At 47.6% G+C, this 18619-nt stretch overlaps 1 protein-coding gene across 1 annotated transcript in view; it reads left to right on the top strand.

Annotated features, from left to right (window-relative positions):
• EXOSC7 (exosome component 7) overlaps positions 1-18301 on the top strand; it is a 59888-nt gene extending 41587 nt beyond the window's left edge. Inside the window, exons 6-8 of the mRNA XM_073550082.1 lie at positions 399-522; positions 1512-1667; positions 18105-18301. Of these exons, the coding sequence (XP_073406183.1) occupies positions 399-522; positions 1512-1667; positions 18105-18209 (385 nt within the window). The 3' untranslated portion in view covers positions 18210-18301. The remainder of the gene's footprint in view (positions 1-398; positions 523-1511; positions 1668-18104) is intronic.
• The last annotated feature ends 318 nt before the right edge of the window (positions 18302-18619 follow it).

Below are 18619 nucleotides of genomic sequence, written 5' to 3'. Positions count from 1 at the left end.
ACAGGACTGTTATTAGTTGAGGCCTGACCGCTGGGACCCTGCACCAGTCGGCAGATCAGGGAACTTTTATCCTCATTAGAATGGAGCAGCAATGCACATGCTCCACTTGCGATCCATTCATACCCTATAGTGCTGCCGGATGCTCTACTTTTCAGGCAGCTCCACAGAGAATGAACAGAGCAGAGGTTGGCATCTGACCTACCGTGCCATTTTGTGATGAGAATGAAAGTTCCATCCAATTGGCAAGTTTATGACCCACCCTGCGGATTGGTGATAACTTGTATTAACAGGAAAGTCCATTTAAGGCCTCATTAAACTACATTGTGATTCTAGTTAATGCTGTTAGAGAGATGTAATTGCTGATCAGAAATATTATATGTGATCTCTCTCAAAATTAGGATACCTAAAGTGCGTGTCCTGGAAGATGACGAGGGAACCAAAGACATTGAACTTTCTGATGATCCTTATGACTGCATGCGGCTGAACGTGGAGCATGTTCCCTGTATTGTCACACTTAGCCGAGTAAGTATAATTTAAATCCACATAAACTTCCATTGAGAATAGAGATCGTTGTCTTTAGTTTTTATATTCTGTACCAAATTTTTCAGACTATAAGATACACTTTATTCCCCCCAAATTTGAGGGGGGGGTTGGGGGTGCGTCTTATAGCCAGAATGTGCTTACCAGTAGTGTGACGGCAGCAGAAGTCGGGCGATTCTGCACTGGTTCGGCGCTAAATGGCGATGATCTCACTCCCATCCCAGGCTGATGTGAACAGTATTCGATGGTGCGGGGGCTCCACCGACATTTTATGAAAGCCTGGAGCCCCCGCACTTCATTGCTGCGATTCTATGGCCTCCATGAAAATGGCCACCGGAGGCGGTGCATCTCGGCAACGAGATCTTGGGAGAAAAGATCTCAGTGCTGAGATCTCAATCTGCGCATGCTCTGCCTCCAGTGATCATTTTCCTGGAGGCTGCCGCATCACCACAATGGATGTACAGGGGCTTGAGGGCTTTCATAAAATGTCGGCGGAGCCCCTGTACCACTGAGCACTGCCATATCTCTGCCGCATCAGCCTGGGATGGGTTTTCCTGGAGGTCACCGCATCGCAGCAATGGATATACGGGGGCTCATGGGTTTCACAAAATATCTGCCACACCAGTCTAGGATGGGAGGCATATCATTGCCAGACCACCGAACAACCCCTGTGACCTCGCGCCACCTGTGCTGCCGATTCCCCCCCCCCCGGTAAGCTGAATTTGGACTGCAAGTCAGACCCCCATTTGACGCATAATTTTTTTTTCCTTATTTTCCTTCTGAAAATTTGGGGTGCGAAAAATACGGTATATAGCAGTGCTGGTGAGGAAATTCTGGTCTTCTATAACACCAGGGCCAGGAGTGGTGAGATATGATGGTAGAGCCATTATCAAGGCAAGGCATCCTTTTTTTTTCCTCTTTAATGATTAGTGCTCTTCTGAAAAGTTTGTCTTGTTTTGCTCTTTGTTCAGATAGGTCACCGACATGTAGTAGATGCCACATTGCAAGAAGAAGCCTGTTCTATGGCAAGTCTTCTCATCTCTGTGACAAGTAAGGGTACATTGACTTGTATGAGAAAAATAGGCAAAGGAAGTCTAGATCCAGAAAGCATCTTCGAAATGATTGAGGTAAGGAGGTGACAGATAAGTCCTCTTTCCCTTCACAGTCTGTACACCTATTGTAATTTAGATGTATATAATCTGTGTGATTTTGTGCTGATTAATTTTATACTATATATTTAGCATTTGATGCTCCATTTTTCTGATGCAGTTGTCCAAAGCCGTATTCCGTTCATGAAAGTTTAGAGTTAGTGGTTGTCTCATTAAAGGTCTGACACCCCCAAAATGTAAATTAAACTGCAAAAACATTTATATAATGGACAGAACCGCTATAAAAAAAAAATCATACCAGGTATAAACAGTTTGATTTTAATATTTCTTGAAATATCTTTTATCTAATATGCAAATTTACCCCTGCCGTGGTCAATGCCTTAGTGCACTGTTACACCCTCCTATTTGTATAGTAAAGCCAGTCTCTTATCTTGATTGACACCGTTCGATTTATAAGAGTGAACACTGTCTAAAGCCACATTCTCACATATCGAGATTGCTATCGAGTTCTCTGTTGCATCACCGATTTTGTGACGCAACAGCGATCTCGCCTGCGATCTCGCTACGTGTGACACATAGCGGCGATCGGGCCCCTGCTGCAATGTTGCTGATCACGCTCGAATGTCCTGGGCCATTTTTTGATTGCTGGGGTCCCGCTGGCCAGCATGTATCGCTGTGTTTGACAGGGACAATGACGAACGACTTCAATACTACAGGTCTGAGAGACAGGCTCCCAACAACCGTCGTATCGTTCTGGATCGCTGCTGCATCGCTGTTGAGATCTGACTGTTTGACATCTCACCAACGACCTCGTAGCGACGCACCAGCGATCCCTACCAGGTCACATCAATGTCGGGATCGCTGGTGCGTCGCCAAGTGTGACGGTACCCTAAAACAAGGTTGTGTGTGCGTGAGCTTGCACAGTGACACTGGAGGAGCTCAGCAGAGCACTCCAAGTATCAATGCCGGTGCACTCTGATGCCTGGTTCCTGCCTGTTTGTAGTCGCCGAATGATGCTCCCTCAGAGAAGAGATTGTGGTGATGTGTGGCTACTGTCTACTCACTTCAATGCTTTTTCCTCCTCACTGAAGCCGCTCACCCGCTAGACTTCTGGGCGCAGTAGCTGCAGAAAGTCAGGAGAGAGGCACCAGACAGAGCGCCCACACAAGACAGAGTGCACCACTGCAGTCCTCCTGTGTCATTGAGCAAGCGCAGTGGTAAATAAAATCGCGGTCAGAGGAGCGCTAGGAACACCAAGACAAGGTAGTTTTTCTTCAGTCCACAGCGCGTTTCGACGGTAACACCGTCTTCTTCAGGTGGCAGTTTAGAGTGGCTCTTAGCTTGCACCTGTTCACATTTGTCTGTTTGGAAGTGATGATCAGTCTTTTGACATTTGTAATACACACCTTCAGACTGAGCACTCCACCCATCTGCCTATGGAGGTTTTAAATAGAGCTTGATCCTACCTGCCCATGTAATAAGCTTTTAGCCAAGGAGAAGAATCATGTTAGGTCAGGGTCTCAACAAAAATAGAGACCTGACCTAACACGATTCCTGTCCTAAATAGAGCTTGATTACCTATATAGCGCTGTCATATGCCATAAAAAAACACCTATAAAAGACATTCATTAGCAGTGCACGCATTAACAGGTCACATTACTTTTTTCCATATTTCACGTCTGCTGCTCTGTAAGGGATCAGTTGATCATAAACATCAATTCACACTTTAGCACTTGGCACATGGGAAAACACACATGCTTCGTTTCTTAGTATCTGGAACCAATTAGATTCGGTTACCAAGTGTGCAGCCAGATGTAAATGATGGGTCAATTTATGTATCAAGGTTTAGTATTTAACCATTATTGATTTTTTTGTGAAGAAATTGATCTTGTGTTTTAAAGATTCAGGCTATGTTCAAATATTGCATTTTTGCTGTGTTTTTTTGTGCAAATTTAAAATTGCGTTTTACAATATCAACAAGAGGTATGATTTCAGAAATCTCATGCACGCTTTTTTTTTTCTCTCTCTATCGCTTCATTGGGGGAACGCAGGAAACCATGGGTGTATGCTGCTGCCACTGGGAGGCTGACACTGTGCACAAAAAAAAGTTAGCTTCTCCTCCGCAGTGTACAACCCACTGACCGACACTAGGTTAATCAGTTTTAGCTTTGTGTCCGTAGCAGGTGGGCACAGGTCTTTCACTAGACCCATATCTACCTCAGTTTTCATCATTTTCCTGTAACATCTCTTCTTCTTCAGATGGATCTTCTGGAGGGATACAGTGTGAGCAGTCACACACACTGTACTCCCACAAGAAACTATTAGCACGGCGTGCACTGCCACCCCGTATCCTTGTACGTCTATCTGGCAGGACTCCAGCCCTTAACACATGAAGCGTGTTTTGGTGATCCGAGCATTGGTCCTGGGCCCCACCTCCTCCCCACTCACCCACCAGAGTCTGCCGGTGTCAGGAGTCATGGACGTCCCACATCCCCAAGAGGTTCCGACGTCTATGAAAGGTCTCATGGATGGAGAGGTACTTCTTTTTCTTCGCTCCATCAGGTTTCTCCAGAGGAGACGAGGAGAGGACTCAAGAAAAGAAGATTTAGGTAATGAGGAGAATAACATTGATGAAGACTTGAATGGATGGGCTCAGAGACGGCGCAGCACATCAAGTGCTCTGATTCCCTCTGTTAACGCTGTGGTGATCCTCATATTCTCAACAGTGGGGCACCTGATTTCCCTCTTTTCACTTACTTCCCCACGGGATTGGTGGTGCAGGCTGCCTTACTGTTAGATCTTTGGGCCTCTTTGGCCACTGGTCTTAATCTAGGTCCCGGCTTCTCTCCATCTTAGTTCCTGCGTTTGGCCCAACCCCCTTCTCTTCAGTGTCTTCAGGCAAGCTTTTCTCCCGCTTGTTATAGACACATCTCCTCTTCATGTCTTTGGCGAGTAGCTCCACCCCCTCCTCCCAGCTCCAATGAAGGAGTTTTTCTTCTGCCTCTTGTTCTGGCGGTTAGCCCTGCCTCTCCTTCCGGCCTCAGGAGCGGGCTTTTTCAGTCTACGCCTCCTCCTTTCTCTTCGCAGAGCGACATCTGCGCGTGTTTTATTGGCTCTGCTGGCCCTCCTCTTCCGCTCTGCGGTCGCCATTTTCCAGCATCTGGACCCGGAAGGTGGCTCATCTCAATAGGACCTGCATCTTCTTCTCCTGCAGCCACCCTGCAGACCTGCTTGTCTCCTGGACTACAACCTGGTAGCAGTGTTTTCAGAACTGGCATCTTCCTGTGAGTAGCTCTGCTCTGCAGACTGACACTCTCCTCAGCTCATATCTTTCTGTCCCCTAACCTTCTGGCATTAGTTAGTGGGTCTGCCTCTTATCATGCCTAATCCTAAAGGAGAGCACGCTCACCCTCCTTCTTCTTTTTCCCCTGCTCTTGTCAGGCCTTTTTTTTTTTTCTCTTCTTGTAATTGCAAGCTCCCTTCAGGCCAGTCCTCCTCCCTCTGTCAGGGCCACAGCTACCCAGGAGTCCCCTACCACCCCAGGAGAGAGCGGTGCCCCTATCCTTGTGTGGGCTGCCTCCCTATCAGATTCTGTGGCGGAACTCACCAAGGTTTCAGAGACCCTGGTGTCCGTACTTGACAGGTTGCCCCTTCCTGTCTCCGCCGTCACCAGCGGATTGCAGAACTCACCGGCTGTGCCTACCAATGTGGGCAATAAGATCCAGGCATGAGCGTCGTTCTAGGTCTTCCTCCCGCTCTGTGTCTCCCCCTGGTCTTTCCCGGCGGAAGGCTTCTTCCCAGTCTTCCTCTCCCGAGTCAGGCAAAGTGGTTTCGGACGCACTGTCAGAGGATGATTCGAACTTGGATTCTGACCAGGTCTCTAATATGAAAGACATGGTCCAGAGCCTCATTGTGGCAGATAATCAGACCTTTAACATTACGGATACCGCTGCGGAACCCGCAGAACAGGCAGTTTTGTTTAGACAGTCGAGACCAGCTCCCAAGGTCTTTGGCACACACAGAAAATTTGAGGAGGTACTTTACAGAGAACGGGAAAACCCTACCAGACGCTTCCAAAGAGGGAAGCACCTCAGATTCCTATATCCCTTCGCCCCTGAGCTCACAACAAACTGGACCGCTTCTCCATCTGTGGACCCTCCAGTTTCCAGATTATCTACCAACACATTCTTCCCATTTACGAGTGGAGCATCCCTCAGGGACTCCAATAACAGGGTCATAGAGTCTTTTTCTAAGTCTGCCTTTGAAGCTGCCGCTTATACATTGTGCCCTGCCTTTGCCACCACCTGGGTGTCAAAGTCCATAGCTGCATGGGCTAAGCAACTCCGTCAGAGCATTCTTGCTGGAGCCTGACCGGAGGAATTGGCTGACTTCGCGGACCAGATTTCTCATGCAGGCGAGTACATGGTATCCACCTCCCTGGATACCGCTTCATGCACGGCTCAGGCGTCCAGCAATATTGCGGCCATCCAATGGACTATTTGGCTTTATGGTGTTGCAGGCGGACTTATCTTCAAAAAAAAATCCCTTACCAGCTTGCTTTTCCAGGGTTCTCGTCTATTTGGTTCCAAGTTGGACCACATTATTAAGGAGGCCACTGGAGGGACGAGCTCCCTCATTCCAAACCTCGCCGGCTTCCTCTGAAGTGTAGGATTCAGTCCTTTCGGCCCTTTCACCTTTTCTCTGCGTCAGAGAATTTTTTTCGTCAAGAGAGGCCACAGGCTCGCGGCGTGGTTCGACTCATCCTGGATCTAAAGTTACTGAACAGAATAGTCCGTTTGCAACATTTCCGCATGGGAGTCCCTTTGTTAAGTAATTGCTTCCATGGAGTTGCAGGAGTTCCTGTGCCCCATAGACATCCAGAACACCTACCTCCATGTCCCTATCGTCCCAGGGCATCAGTGATACCTGCGATTTGCGGTGCGACAGGACCATTTTCAGTTTGTCGCCCTGCCTTTTGGGCTTGCAACAACTGACAGGGTTTTCACAAAAATCATGGCAGCGTTAATGGCCACTTTGCAGATCAGAGGTTTAGTGCTCATTTCGTACCTCGACGACATGCACATCAAGGCTCCGTATTTTTTTTCCAGGCCCAGGAAAGTCTGTCCATCGTTCTAGACGCCCTTTCCCGATTCGGATGGCTAATCAACAGGGCAAAGTCTTGCCTTGTCCCGACTCGGCGCCTCATTTTTCTAGGCATGCTGTTCAGCACCCAACAGACTAGAGTTTTTCTTCCCAAGGAGAAGAGAGCAATCCTCCAGCAGGGGGTTCGCTCTATACAGGGTCCTCGGCTTCCCTCCTTCCACTCGGCCATGGCGGTCCGGGGAAGGATGGTTGCAGTGTCGGAAGCAATTGTTTTTTTCCCAAGGAGAAGAGAGCAATCCTCCAGCAAGGGGGTTCGCTCTATACAGGGTCGTCGGCTTCCTTCCTTCCACTCGGCCATGGCGGTCCGGGGAAGGATGGTTGCAGTGTCGGAAGCAATTGTTTTTTGTTTTTTTTTTGCAGAATTCCATTCAAGATCACTTCAGCAAGGCCATCCTTTCTCAGTGGAACAAGTCTGTTCTCTCTCTGGATTGTCCGGTCCGACTGTCCTCCCTAGTCAAACGATCTCTCAATTGGTGGCTGTCATCCCCTCTCATCTTCCTGGGTCGGTCCTTCCTTCCCTTTCACTGGCAGTTGGTGAAAACGGATGACAGCCTTTACAGCTGGGATGCGGTCTTTCACTACCTGACTGTCCAGAGTCGTTGGTTGGCAGAGGAATCTTCTCTGCCGATCAAAATCCTCAAGATAAATGCCATTCTTCTGTCCTTGCTCCACTGGGAAAGGCTTCTCAGGGGTCTGCCAATCCAAGTTCAAACGGACAATGCCACGGCGGTGGCATATGTCAATCACCAGAGAGGAACTCGGAGTCCCTTGGCGATGGCCGAGGTATCCAACATTCTCCTCTGGGCAGAGGCGGCGATTCCAGCAATATCCGCAGTACATATCCCCGGCGTGGACAATTGGGCCGCCGAATTTCTCAGCCGCGAGGGGCTCGCGGCGGGAAAGTGGTCTCTGCATCAGGAAGTCTTCCATCAAATTTGCCTTTGATCGGATACTCCGGATGTGGACCTCATGGCGTCCCAGCTGAACAGGAAGGCTCAACAATTTGTTTCCAGTTCCCGCAATCCTCTTGCGGTAGGTGTCGACGCTTTCGCAATACCTTGGTCATAGTTTGTTTTTCCTTATCTGTTTCCTCCCCTTCACCTTCTTCCAAGGCTGTTGAAGATGATCAAGACTGAAGGGTTGCCGGTCATCCTGATTGCATCGGATTGGCCCAGGAGGTTTTGGCTCACAGAGATTGTAAATCTTCTCGAGGACGCCCCCTGGAGGCTTCAAGACAGACAGAATCTTCTGTCCCAAGGACCGATCTGCCACCAGAATTCTCAGTCCCTCGATTTTAACGGCGTGGCTGTTGAATCCACGGTTCTCAAAGCATCTGGGTTTTCAGATATGGCGATTCGTATCATGATCCAGGCTAGAAAGCCGTCTACGTCTCGGGTCTACTATCCGACCTGGAGAGCCTATTTCCAGTTCACCACCTGACAGCACCATGGAGGACGTCCTTCTTACCCTCAGTGGGACAGGAACAACGAGCGGTTAAAAGGACCCTCCCCTTACCACCCATCAGTGTTTTTCCTGTCCCACTGAGGATAGGAACGGCGAGCATATCCCAGCCTCTCCCTTCCCACCACAAGTCAGCGGCTGATACCTACGATGGGGGGTCCCTCAGCCAGCCCCAGTGTAGCGCTGCTCCTGGGTTCCGGTGCACTTCCTCCTCTGGGGGGCTCTCGGGCTGCGCGCCAAGCCTCCCAATCCCTCACACCAACGCCGAGAAAAACCGGGCGGACTGCGCCCGCATCGCTGAGGTAAAAGCGGGCTGGTGCGAGGCCCGGGGTGCGTCAGCCGGCAGGAGACCGGCAGTCCGGGATCCATGTGGCCGCCTCCAGGACAGCGGCCGCGTCACTTCCGGTGCGGCGGCCGTGTCACTTCCGATCGCGGGGGATGGGGCCGCGTCTCTCCAGGAGGAGATCAGGAAGCATTCTGCCGGGTTGCGGCAGAACCCAGCGGCGGCGCGGGTACCTAGGAGAGGCCTCTTATTACAGCCATGCCGCGCGGGGCCCGGTCGAGGAGGAGCAGGATCAACCAGGTAGGATAAAGGGGGGAGGGCTCAGTAACCACCGCCGGCCATCCTGAATAGGGACAGTCACCGGATAGTGTGCACCCTAATTATGGAGGACACAGCCAAGCCTGAGACACCGGAGCTGAGCCAGGGGCCCGTGAGTAAGCTGTTAACGAAGCCATACCACAATGCCACAGTAAATACCCCACACACACTGAGATAATGCCAGGATCTCTCTGTGTTTGTAGGGGGCGTCATCCACCCTGTCAGGGGAGAAAAAGAAGCCCTCAAAGCCTAAATGTCCCATTTGCACCACAAAATTGCCAGAAAGCTGGCGGAAGCCGCTCTGTAAGGCCTGTACCTTTAAAATCGTCAGAGAGGAGCAGACATCACTGATGACCAATATGAGGTCAATGATAAGGCAGGAAGTGCAGGCTTCCATAGCGGCCTAAACCTCCATCAGACCAGCCAGCCAGAAACCCAGAGACCACCGAAAAGGCTTAGGGAATCTAGTCATTCCTCGGACGAGGACTGCTCGGAGGATTCAGATCAGGAAGGAAAAGAAGATCCGATAGGAAGAGGGAAAAGGTACCTCTTCTAGTCAGCAGACACCGACGAGCTCCTGCAGGCAGTACGGGACACGATGCAGTTACAGGACACCCCGGAAGAGGTATCCATCCAGGATGAAATGTTTGGCGGCCTACTTACCCGGGTCACTAGAGTGTTCCCAGTAAATAACATCCGATCCATGATCCTAGAGGAGTGGGAAGATGCGGAAAAGAGACTGGTGGTGCCAAGGGATTTCAGGCTCTGTCTACCCTTCAATCCAGAGGATATAAAGACTTGGGACGAAACACCCAAAATAGATGTACCATTAGCCAAAGTGGCAAAAAAGAAGGCAATCTCGTTTGAGGACTCCTCCAGCCTGAAGGATCCAATGGACCAAAAGGCAGATGGTCTCCTAAAAAGATCCTGGGAGTCTTCGGCAGCCATAATCCGGTCCAGCATTGCAGCAACGTCGGTGGCCCGGTCGATGCATTTATGGGTGGACGATTTAGAGGAACATCTCAACGCAAAAACCCCCAGAGATGTTATACTCAAGTCCCTGCCATTACTGAAGCTCACAACAGGATTCATGGCAGATGCATCAGTGGAGTCCGTATGATTCGCCGCCAGGAGCGAATGTTTATCTAATGCAGCCAGAAGAGCAATCTGGCTAAAGACTTGGTCTGGAGATACCCAGTCCAAAAACAAACTATGTGCCATTCCTTTTTCTGGGGGTAAAGCGTTTGGGTCCATTCTAGATACTAGAAAAAGCCTCAGATAAGAAAAAAGGGTTCTCAGAGGAAAAGACAAAGAAGTACCAGCCCTTTCGTAGGTCCTGTCCTAATTAGAGGACAAACTACAGGGGGAAAGGGCAGACAGGGAGATGGAGCTATCCCAAAGGGGTTAAGGGTAGAGACTCCATTTTCTCCAGCTCTGGTTCAGGGTCAGAAAGAAAATGACGCCATCAGAGTGGGAGGTCGGCTACAACAATTTCTAGGGGGTTGGCAGAAAGTATCACAAAACCCTTGGATTCTACGTACAATCAGCCAGGGCTGCAGGCTAGAATTCACCAGCCTTCCCCCAGAGAGGTTCATAGTAACCAGATCCCAACCTTCACTAGCCACCTCTATGTGGACAGACATCAAGGAACTAATAGAAATAAATGCGATCATCCCAGTTCCCACACCAGAAAAAGGCAGGGGTCACTATTCGAGTCTCTTTTCAATAAAGAAACCATTAGGAGACTCTCGGACGATCATAAATCTCAAACCCCTGAACAAATGGATAGCCTTCATGAGGTTCAAAAAGGAATCCATAAAGTCTACGATTCCACTAATAAACAGGGACATGGTGATGTGCACTTTGGACTACCATGTCCCAATCCATACCGCCTACCAAAAATACTTAAGATTTGCCCTGAGAAACCAGGGTACAATCCATCACTTCCAATTCCATTGCCTACCCTTTGGCCTTGCCTAGGCCCCCAGAATTTTTACCAAACTAATGGTAGAAGTAGTCGCTTACTTGAGAAACCACGGCGTCACCATAGTACCATATTTAGACTATTTTTTACTAATGGCAGGTTCGGTAGAGCAGCTCAAAATAGATTGCCACCTCACAACCTCCACGTTACAGGAATTGGGGTGGGTCATAAATTGGGAAAAGTCAAATTTAATCCCTCAGCCCAGAATAAAATTTCTAGGAGTCATACTAGATTCCCACATCAAAACATCTTTCTTACCAGAAGAAAGACAGGTCACCCTAATAGAGAAGGTCCGCCGGTTCAAGAGGAAACCGTATTCTATAAGGGAAGCAATGAAAATACTAGGCCTAATGACAGCTTGCATCCCTGGAGTGAAGTGGAGTCAGTTCTACTCACGGAAGTTACAGGAGCAGGTTCTGCGAACCTGGGACAGGAGACAGAGTTCATTGGACAAGAAGATGACACTCTCCCATTCAGTAAAGAAATCACTGGAGTGGTGGACTACCCTGGAAAACCTGAAGGTGGGGGTACCATGGGTTCTCTGTACCTCTGTCACCGTGACCACAAACTCCAGTCAGTTCGGATGGGGCGGACACATAGAGGGAGAATATTATCAAGGTCAATGGGACCCAGAGATGAAGACCAAGTCATCAAATTTCCGGGAATTATATGCTATATGGAAGGTGCTATACCAGGCCCGAACGAAGATCAGAGGCAGACATGTGAAGGTTCTCTCCGACAACCTGACAGCAGTGGCGTTTCTAAACCACCAAGGAGGCCCGAGACATCTGTCATTACAACATCTGGCGAATCAGATCTTCAAGTGGGCAGAGAACTCGGTCGAGTCCATCTCGGCGGTGCACCTGGAGGGAGCCAGGAACCAGCTAGCAGATTGCTTAAGCAAGACATCGATAAACCCCACAGAATGGGAATTAAATTCGGAGATATTCCACATGCTGTGCCAGCGTTGGGGAACACCGCAGGTGGATCTCTTTGCCTCGAGAACCAATGCAAAAGTCAGACCCTTCTATTCGCTAAATTCCCTAGAGGGGGCAGCCGGGGTCGACGCTCTGTCACAGCCATGGGGAAAAGGGCTCCTGTACGCCTTTCCACCTCTTCCACTAATTCCGAGAACACTCAGGAAGATACTAGATGACGGAGCAACGGCAATTGTAGTAGTGCCCTTTTAGCCAAAGAGGAGCTGGTTCTCCCTTCTAAACAGAATGACAGTGGAAAGACCCATACTTTTACCAAAGAGACAGGATCTGCTACACCACGGTCCCGTACTGCACACAAATCCGGACTCACTGCAGCTATCTGCTTGGGTCTTGAGCGCCAAACCCTGAGATCCAGAGGCCTATCAGACGATGTCATCACCACACTCCAATCAAGTAGGAAGCTGGTGACGTCGGCGATTTATAATAAAATCTGGAAGTGGTTCTGTACCTTCTCGGGGGGAGCTCCGATAGATACTTCAAGTCCGGACATTCCCAAAATCCTTGACTTCCTCCAGCTGGGGTTTAGAAAGGGTCTTCGGCCTAGTACGTTAAAAGTACAGATATCGGCCCTTAATGTCTTCTTTGATTTCTCCCTAGCCACCCATCCCTGGGTAGCGAGGTTTTCCAGAGCCACACAGAGATTGAGGCCCCTCGTAAGGAAATTCTCTCCGCCCTGGGACCTTAACCTGGTCCTTAATGTGCTGTGAAAATCCCCGTATCTCCTGTCGCAGAGTATAGATATAGCCAAGCTCTCCTTTAAAACAACCTTTCTCATAGCCATTACATCGGCCAAGAGGTTGGGAGAAATACAGGCCCTATCTATACAGGACCCGTACCTACAGATTTTTGATGATGGGTTAGTCCTGCGGCTTGACCCAACCTTTCTCTCCAAAGTGGTATCTTCCAAAAATATAACCCAAGAGGTGATTCTTCCCTAGTTCTGCCAACACCCCAGAAATCCAAAAGGAGGGGGTCTATCATAATTTAGACGTCAGGGAGATAGTGCTAAAATATCTAAAGGCAACCGAGGGTTGGAGGAGAGACAAAAATCTGTTGATCCAGAATGGGGGTCCAAATAAGGGCTGTAAAGCGGCAAAAGCAACAATCGCGAGGTGGATTAAAACCACGATAGACTTAGCCTATAGAGCTCAAGGGAAAGACTCCCCAGACAGTCTTAGAGCCCATTCAACTCGAGCCGTAGCTATGTCATGGGCAGAAAAAGGGGGGGCCTCAGCAGAACAAATTTGCAGGGCCGCAACATGGGCAAATCTTAGTACCTTTGCTAGGCATTACAAGCTAGATGTAGTGTCAGAGCAGTTGGCCTTCGGCAGGAAGGTCTTACATGCAGTAGTCCCGCCCTAAAAGTTACCATTCTTTGGTACTTCTCCATGGTGCTGTCAGGTGGTGAACTGGAAAATCGTAATTAGATCTACCGGTAATTGTGTTTCCAGGAATCCATCCTGACAGCACTACTAGTTCCCTCCCTATTGCAAGTTTATATGTTTGCATACTGATGTGAAGTAATATTTGTATAGGAATTGTTAATAAAGTCTCTGTTTGTATCCATCCAGTTGTGGTACTTTGGAAAATCACTGATGGGTGGTAAGGGGAGGGTCCTTTTAACCGCTTGTTGTTCCTGCCCCACTGAGGGTAAGAAGGACATCCTTCATGGTGCTGTCAGGATGGATTCCTGGAAACACAATTACCGGTAGGACTAATTACTGTTTTCAGCTGTTGTGAATATAATCACATCCTGCCTAGGTCCTTTGCTCTCCCTTCCATTCTGGTGTTTCTCCAGGCGGGACTTGACACTGGCCTGGCTCTTAGTTCGGTAAAGAGCCAGGTGTCAGCGCTTTTTATTCTTTTCAGGTCAGAACTTTTCTCCAAGGGGTAGCGCACGCTGCGCCCCTGTACCGGACACCAGTGGACTCCTGAGACCTCAATCTAGTCCTGGAGGCCCTTAGGAGTTCTCCTGTTCTACCTTTCCGAGAGGTCTCTCTGTCCTTTCTGTCTTGGAAGGTGGTGTTTCTTGTGGCTGTCACCTCAATTATGCACGTTTCGGAATTGGTGGTTCTTTCCTGTCGCCCTCCTTTCCTTGTTCTACACCAGGACAAGGTGGTTTTATGGCCTCTACCATCTTTCCTTCCCAGGGTGGTATCAACTTTTCACCTAAATGCGGATATGGTCCTCCCTTCCTTTTGCCCGGCTCTGACTCATCCTTTGGAGCGTTCACTGAACAGGTTAGACCTGGTCAGGGTGGTGCGGGTCGATTTTGCTAGGGTTGCCCCCTTTAGGAAGACAGACTCTCTCTTTATCATTCCAGAGGGTGTTCATAGAGGTCTGCCGGCACCTCCTGGGCAGTACACCATAGGGCATCCGCCCTTCAACTCTGCAAAGTGGCAACCTAGTCTTCCATCCACACGTTCTCTAAATTTTACAGGGTCCATACCTACGCTTCGGCGGACGCCAGCCTAGGTAGAAGGATCTTGCAGGTGGCAGTGGTGAGTTCTCCGACCTGAATGGAGTTTCTGTTGTTCCCTCTCCAGAAACTTCACTGAACAGGTTAGACCTGGTCAGGGTGGTGCGGGTCGATTTGGCTAGGGTTGCCTCCTTTAGGAAGACAGACTCTCTTTTTGTCATTCCAGAGGGTGTTCGTAGAGGTCTGCCGGCCTCCAAGGCCACGATAGCTTGCTGGATCCGGATGGCAATTTTCGAGGCATACCGGGTTAAGAACAGAGTGCCTCCCGCTGGGATTAAGGCACACTCTACCCAGGTAGTGGGCAGCTCCTGGGCAGTACACCGTAGGGCATCTGCCCTGCAACTCTGCAAAGTGGCAACCTAGTCTTCCATTCACACGTTCTCTAAATTTTACAGGGTCCATACCTACGCTTCGGCGGACGCCAGCCTAGGTAGAAGAATCTTGCAGGTGGCAGTGGTGAGTTCTCCGACCTGAACGGAGTTTCTGTTGTTCCCTCTCCAGGGACTACTTTCGGACGTCCCATGGTTTACTGTATCCCCAATGAATCGATGGAGAAAATGGGATTTTTGGTTACTCACCGTAAAATCTGTTTCTCGGAGCCTTCATTGGGGGGCACAGCACCTTCCCATGTTTATCAGCTCTACTTACTGTTATCTTGTTACAGTTTGAATTCTGTTCGTTTCTTTTACATGTTGCTTCTCCTACTGCTCTCTCACTAACTGATTACGCTAGTGCCAGTCAGTGGGTTGTACACTGCAGAGGAGAAGCTAACTTTTTTGTGCATAGTGTCAGCCTTCTAGTGGCGGCAGCAGCAGCATACACCCATGGCTTCCTGTGTCCCCCAATGAAGGCTTCGAGAAACAGATTTTACGGTGAGTAACCAAAAATCCTGTTTTTCCTGGCTGAATTGCAAAACTGCTGCGTTTTTGCAGCTTGTCTTTTGTTTCAGCGTTTTTCATCCATAGAAAGTAATAAGTGCAAAAAGTGCTGGTATCAGGTGAAAAACCTCAAAGTTGCATCATATCGTCTTTTGTTATTTATATATATATATATATATATATATATATATATATATATATATATATATATATATATATATATATATATATATATATATATAAATATATAATATTTTAGCTGAATATCCCGGTGTTGCCTGGGCGTAGTAACCAACTGTGGTTAGTTATAACAAATTGTAATGATTATATTGCACATAAAAACTGTGCATCTAATCCTATCCTGTGTGATACTGACTGCTGAGCTGTGTATCTAATACTATTCTGTGATACTGTGTGCTGAGCTGCGTATCTAATCCTATCCTGTGTGATACTGACTGCTGAGCTGTGTATCTAATCCTATCCTGTGTGATACTGGGCTCCCCCTGCAGTCTGTGTCAGAGGGTGGTCTGTGTTGGCATAGTAATACATTGTGTTATTTCCAGCTTTACAGAAGGATGATAAAACCATAGAAATGATAATAGACCTCAGTTACCACAACTGTCTACAAAGAAAACTGTTGCTGATAGCAACCAATCACAGCTCATTTTTCATTCTTTAAACAGCTCTGGGACAGCGTGGCGAGTTTTGAGTGGCGACTTTTGTGTTTCAACTTTTATGTGGCGAGTTTGGTGAATGTGTACTGAGGGTGGTATATGTGTTGAAGCACGTGGTAGTGTGTGGCGCATTTTGTGTGTGTGTTCATATCCCCGTGTGTGGTGAGTATCCCATGTCAGGGCCCCACCTTAGCAACTGTACGGTATATACTCTTTGGCGCCATCGCTCTCATTCTTTAAGTCCCCCTTGTTCACATCTGGCAGCTGTCAATTTGCCTCCAACACTTTTCCTTTCACTTTTTCCCCATTATGTAGATAGGGGCAAAATTGTTTGGTGAATTGGAACGCGCGGGGTTAAAATTATGCCTCACAACATAGCCTATGATGCTCTCGAGGTCCAGATGTGTGACTGTGCAAAATTTTGTGGCTGTAGCTACGACGGTGCAGATGCCAATACATACACTTTTTCCCCATTATGTAGATAGGGGCAAAATTGTTTGGTGAATTGGAACGCGCGGGGTTAAAATTTCACTCACAACATAGCCTATGATGCTCTCAGGGTCCAGACGTGTGGCTGTGCCAAATTTTGTGGCTGTAGCTCTGACGGTGCAGATGCCAATCCCGGACATACATACATACACACATTGAGCTTTATATAATATATATATATATATATATATATATATATATATATATATATATATATATATATATATATACATACATACATACACAAAATCTTATCAGCATGCACAAGAAACAAAAGTACTTGATAAACAAAACAGCACAGAACGTGGCAAATTCACAGCAAAACCTGCTTTTTGTAAGCAGCTTCTTTACTGCCAAGAGAGCAGGTTTTGCCTGCATCAAAAACGCAGTGTGTGAACATTGCCTTAGACATTAGCCAGCAGTTGTCAAAACTTTCGAACTTTTTTTTTCCCATAGCAATAAATCAATTGGTAGTTTTCAATTTTCTACTTTAAATTGTCATAAATGTGATCTGAGATCTTTAGGTAAGATAGTTTTTGATCAACTTACTCAAATATATCTTTATTAGTTGTGAGCGAATGTGCTTGGATAAGGTGTTATCAGAGCATGCTCGGGTGCTAACCAGGTACCTTGGGCATGCTCGAAAAATATGTTCGGGTCCCCTCACCTGCATGTCTCGTGGCTGTTCGACAGCCCCAACACATGCAAGGGATTCCATAACAAACAGGTAATCCCCACATGTGTTCAGGCTGTCTAACAGCTGCAAATCATGCAACCACGGGGACTCGAATATTATATACAAGCACGCCCAAGATACTCTGATAACAGCCAAGCATGCTCGGATAAGACGTTATCTGAGAATGTTCGCCCATCACTGGTGATTATATATTATTTCAGATCTTATCAGAACCATTCTCTAAATCTCCAACATTTATTACTGGCCGATAAACCTCCATAAGCAATTCTGCATGGTGGCACACATCCATGTTACCTCCGCGGGGAATCCTCAGAACCTCAGCGTGGATATGGTTAAGTGAAAAAATAAATACCATTGTTACAGACTCTAAGCTCTTTCTGAGAACACTCCAACCTTGGGTGGATGTTACGGAAATTCCAGGTCTCTGTAGTTCTCTTTACCACTTAATTTAGAATTATACTTTACATCTATAGGCCTTACAAAGCGTCCACATGTATACCAGTAAGGGTATGTGCATACGCTGCGGATTGGGGTGCGGATTTGGCTGCGCGGATTTTGTAAAATCCGCAGGTAAATCTGCAGGTCAAAAGACCTGTGGTTTTACCTGCGGATTGCTCTGCGGTTTTGCCCTGCGGTTTTTCATCTCCACAATGGAGGAGATGGCAAACCGCAGCGGAATCCGCAGAAAGAATTGACTTGTCAGTTCTTTCTGCGGTTTCAAAACCGCGTGAAAAAATCTGCACCGTCTGCACAGCGGTTTTTTATTCCCATAGGGAGTAATGGTACTGTACACCGCAGCAAAAACTGCTGCGGACCCGCAGCGGCCAAAACCGCTGTGGAACCGCAGCAGAATCCGCAGCATGTGCACACACCCTTAACCTCAGTTGGGGATCTTGCTAATGTACTATGTTTGTATTATAACTTTTTTTTCTTTTCTACATACTTTATATTTAAAAAAAAAAAATAATAATGATTTGAATGTGTGTAGCACTGACATTGAAATATTTTTCTTTCTTGTTTTTTTACTTTAGACAGGGAAGCGTGTTGCAAAGTTTTTACACTTGTCTATACAAAATGTATTAAACCAAGAAGAAAGCCTAGGGAAGAAGCGACAGAAGATAGGCTTCCTCAGGTGAACTTTCAGAGCAGTGCGTTGGAAAAGCAATAAAGATGTGTCTTGGCTTTTTGTTTACAAATTAATAAACTTGGATTTTTTTTATTCTTTCAATTTAGTTTTTTTTTTTTTTAATCAATTTTACTCTTAAAGGGATTGTCCACTACTAGGACAACTTCTTCTGAAACTAAATGTCCAGTCACGATAAAATAAATAAACCTATACTCTCCTCTCGTGTCGGTGCTGTTCCAGCGGTGTCAGCACTCTGTCCCAGAGCTGTGATGCCTGGCTCCCAATCAGCGCTGGCATCAGGGTCTCCACCTTCGGACAAACCGAACATGGAGATGAAGTCCGAGATCAGCTGCAGAGGGAATCTGTGCCACATTTGACCCATCTAAACTATTAACCCCTTAGCGACAGAGCCAGTTTGCA

Source organism: Dendrobates tinctorius, unplaced genomic scaffold, assembly GCF_039654945.1.
Source record: "Dendrobates tinctorius isolate UK_male_01 unplaced genomic scaffold, ASM3965494v1 ptg000162l, whole genome shotgun sequence".
Lineage (NCBI taxonomy): Eukaryota > Metazoa > Chordata > Amphibia > Anura > Dendrobatidae > Dendrobates > Dendrobates tinctorius.
The sequence above is the reverse complement of the archived record's forward strand: the minus strand, read 5'-3'. Positions and strand labels throughout refer to the sequence as shown.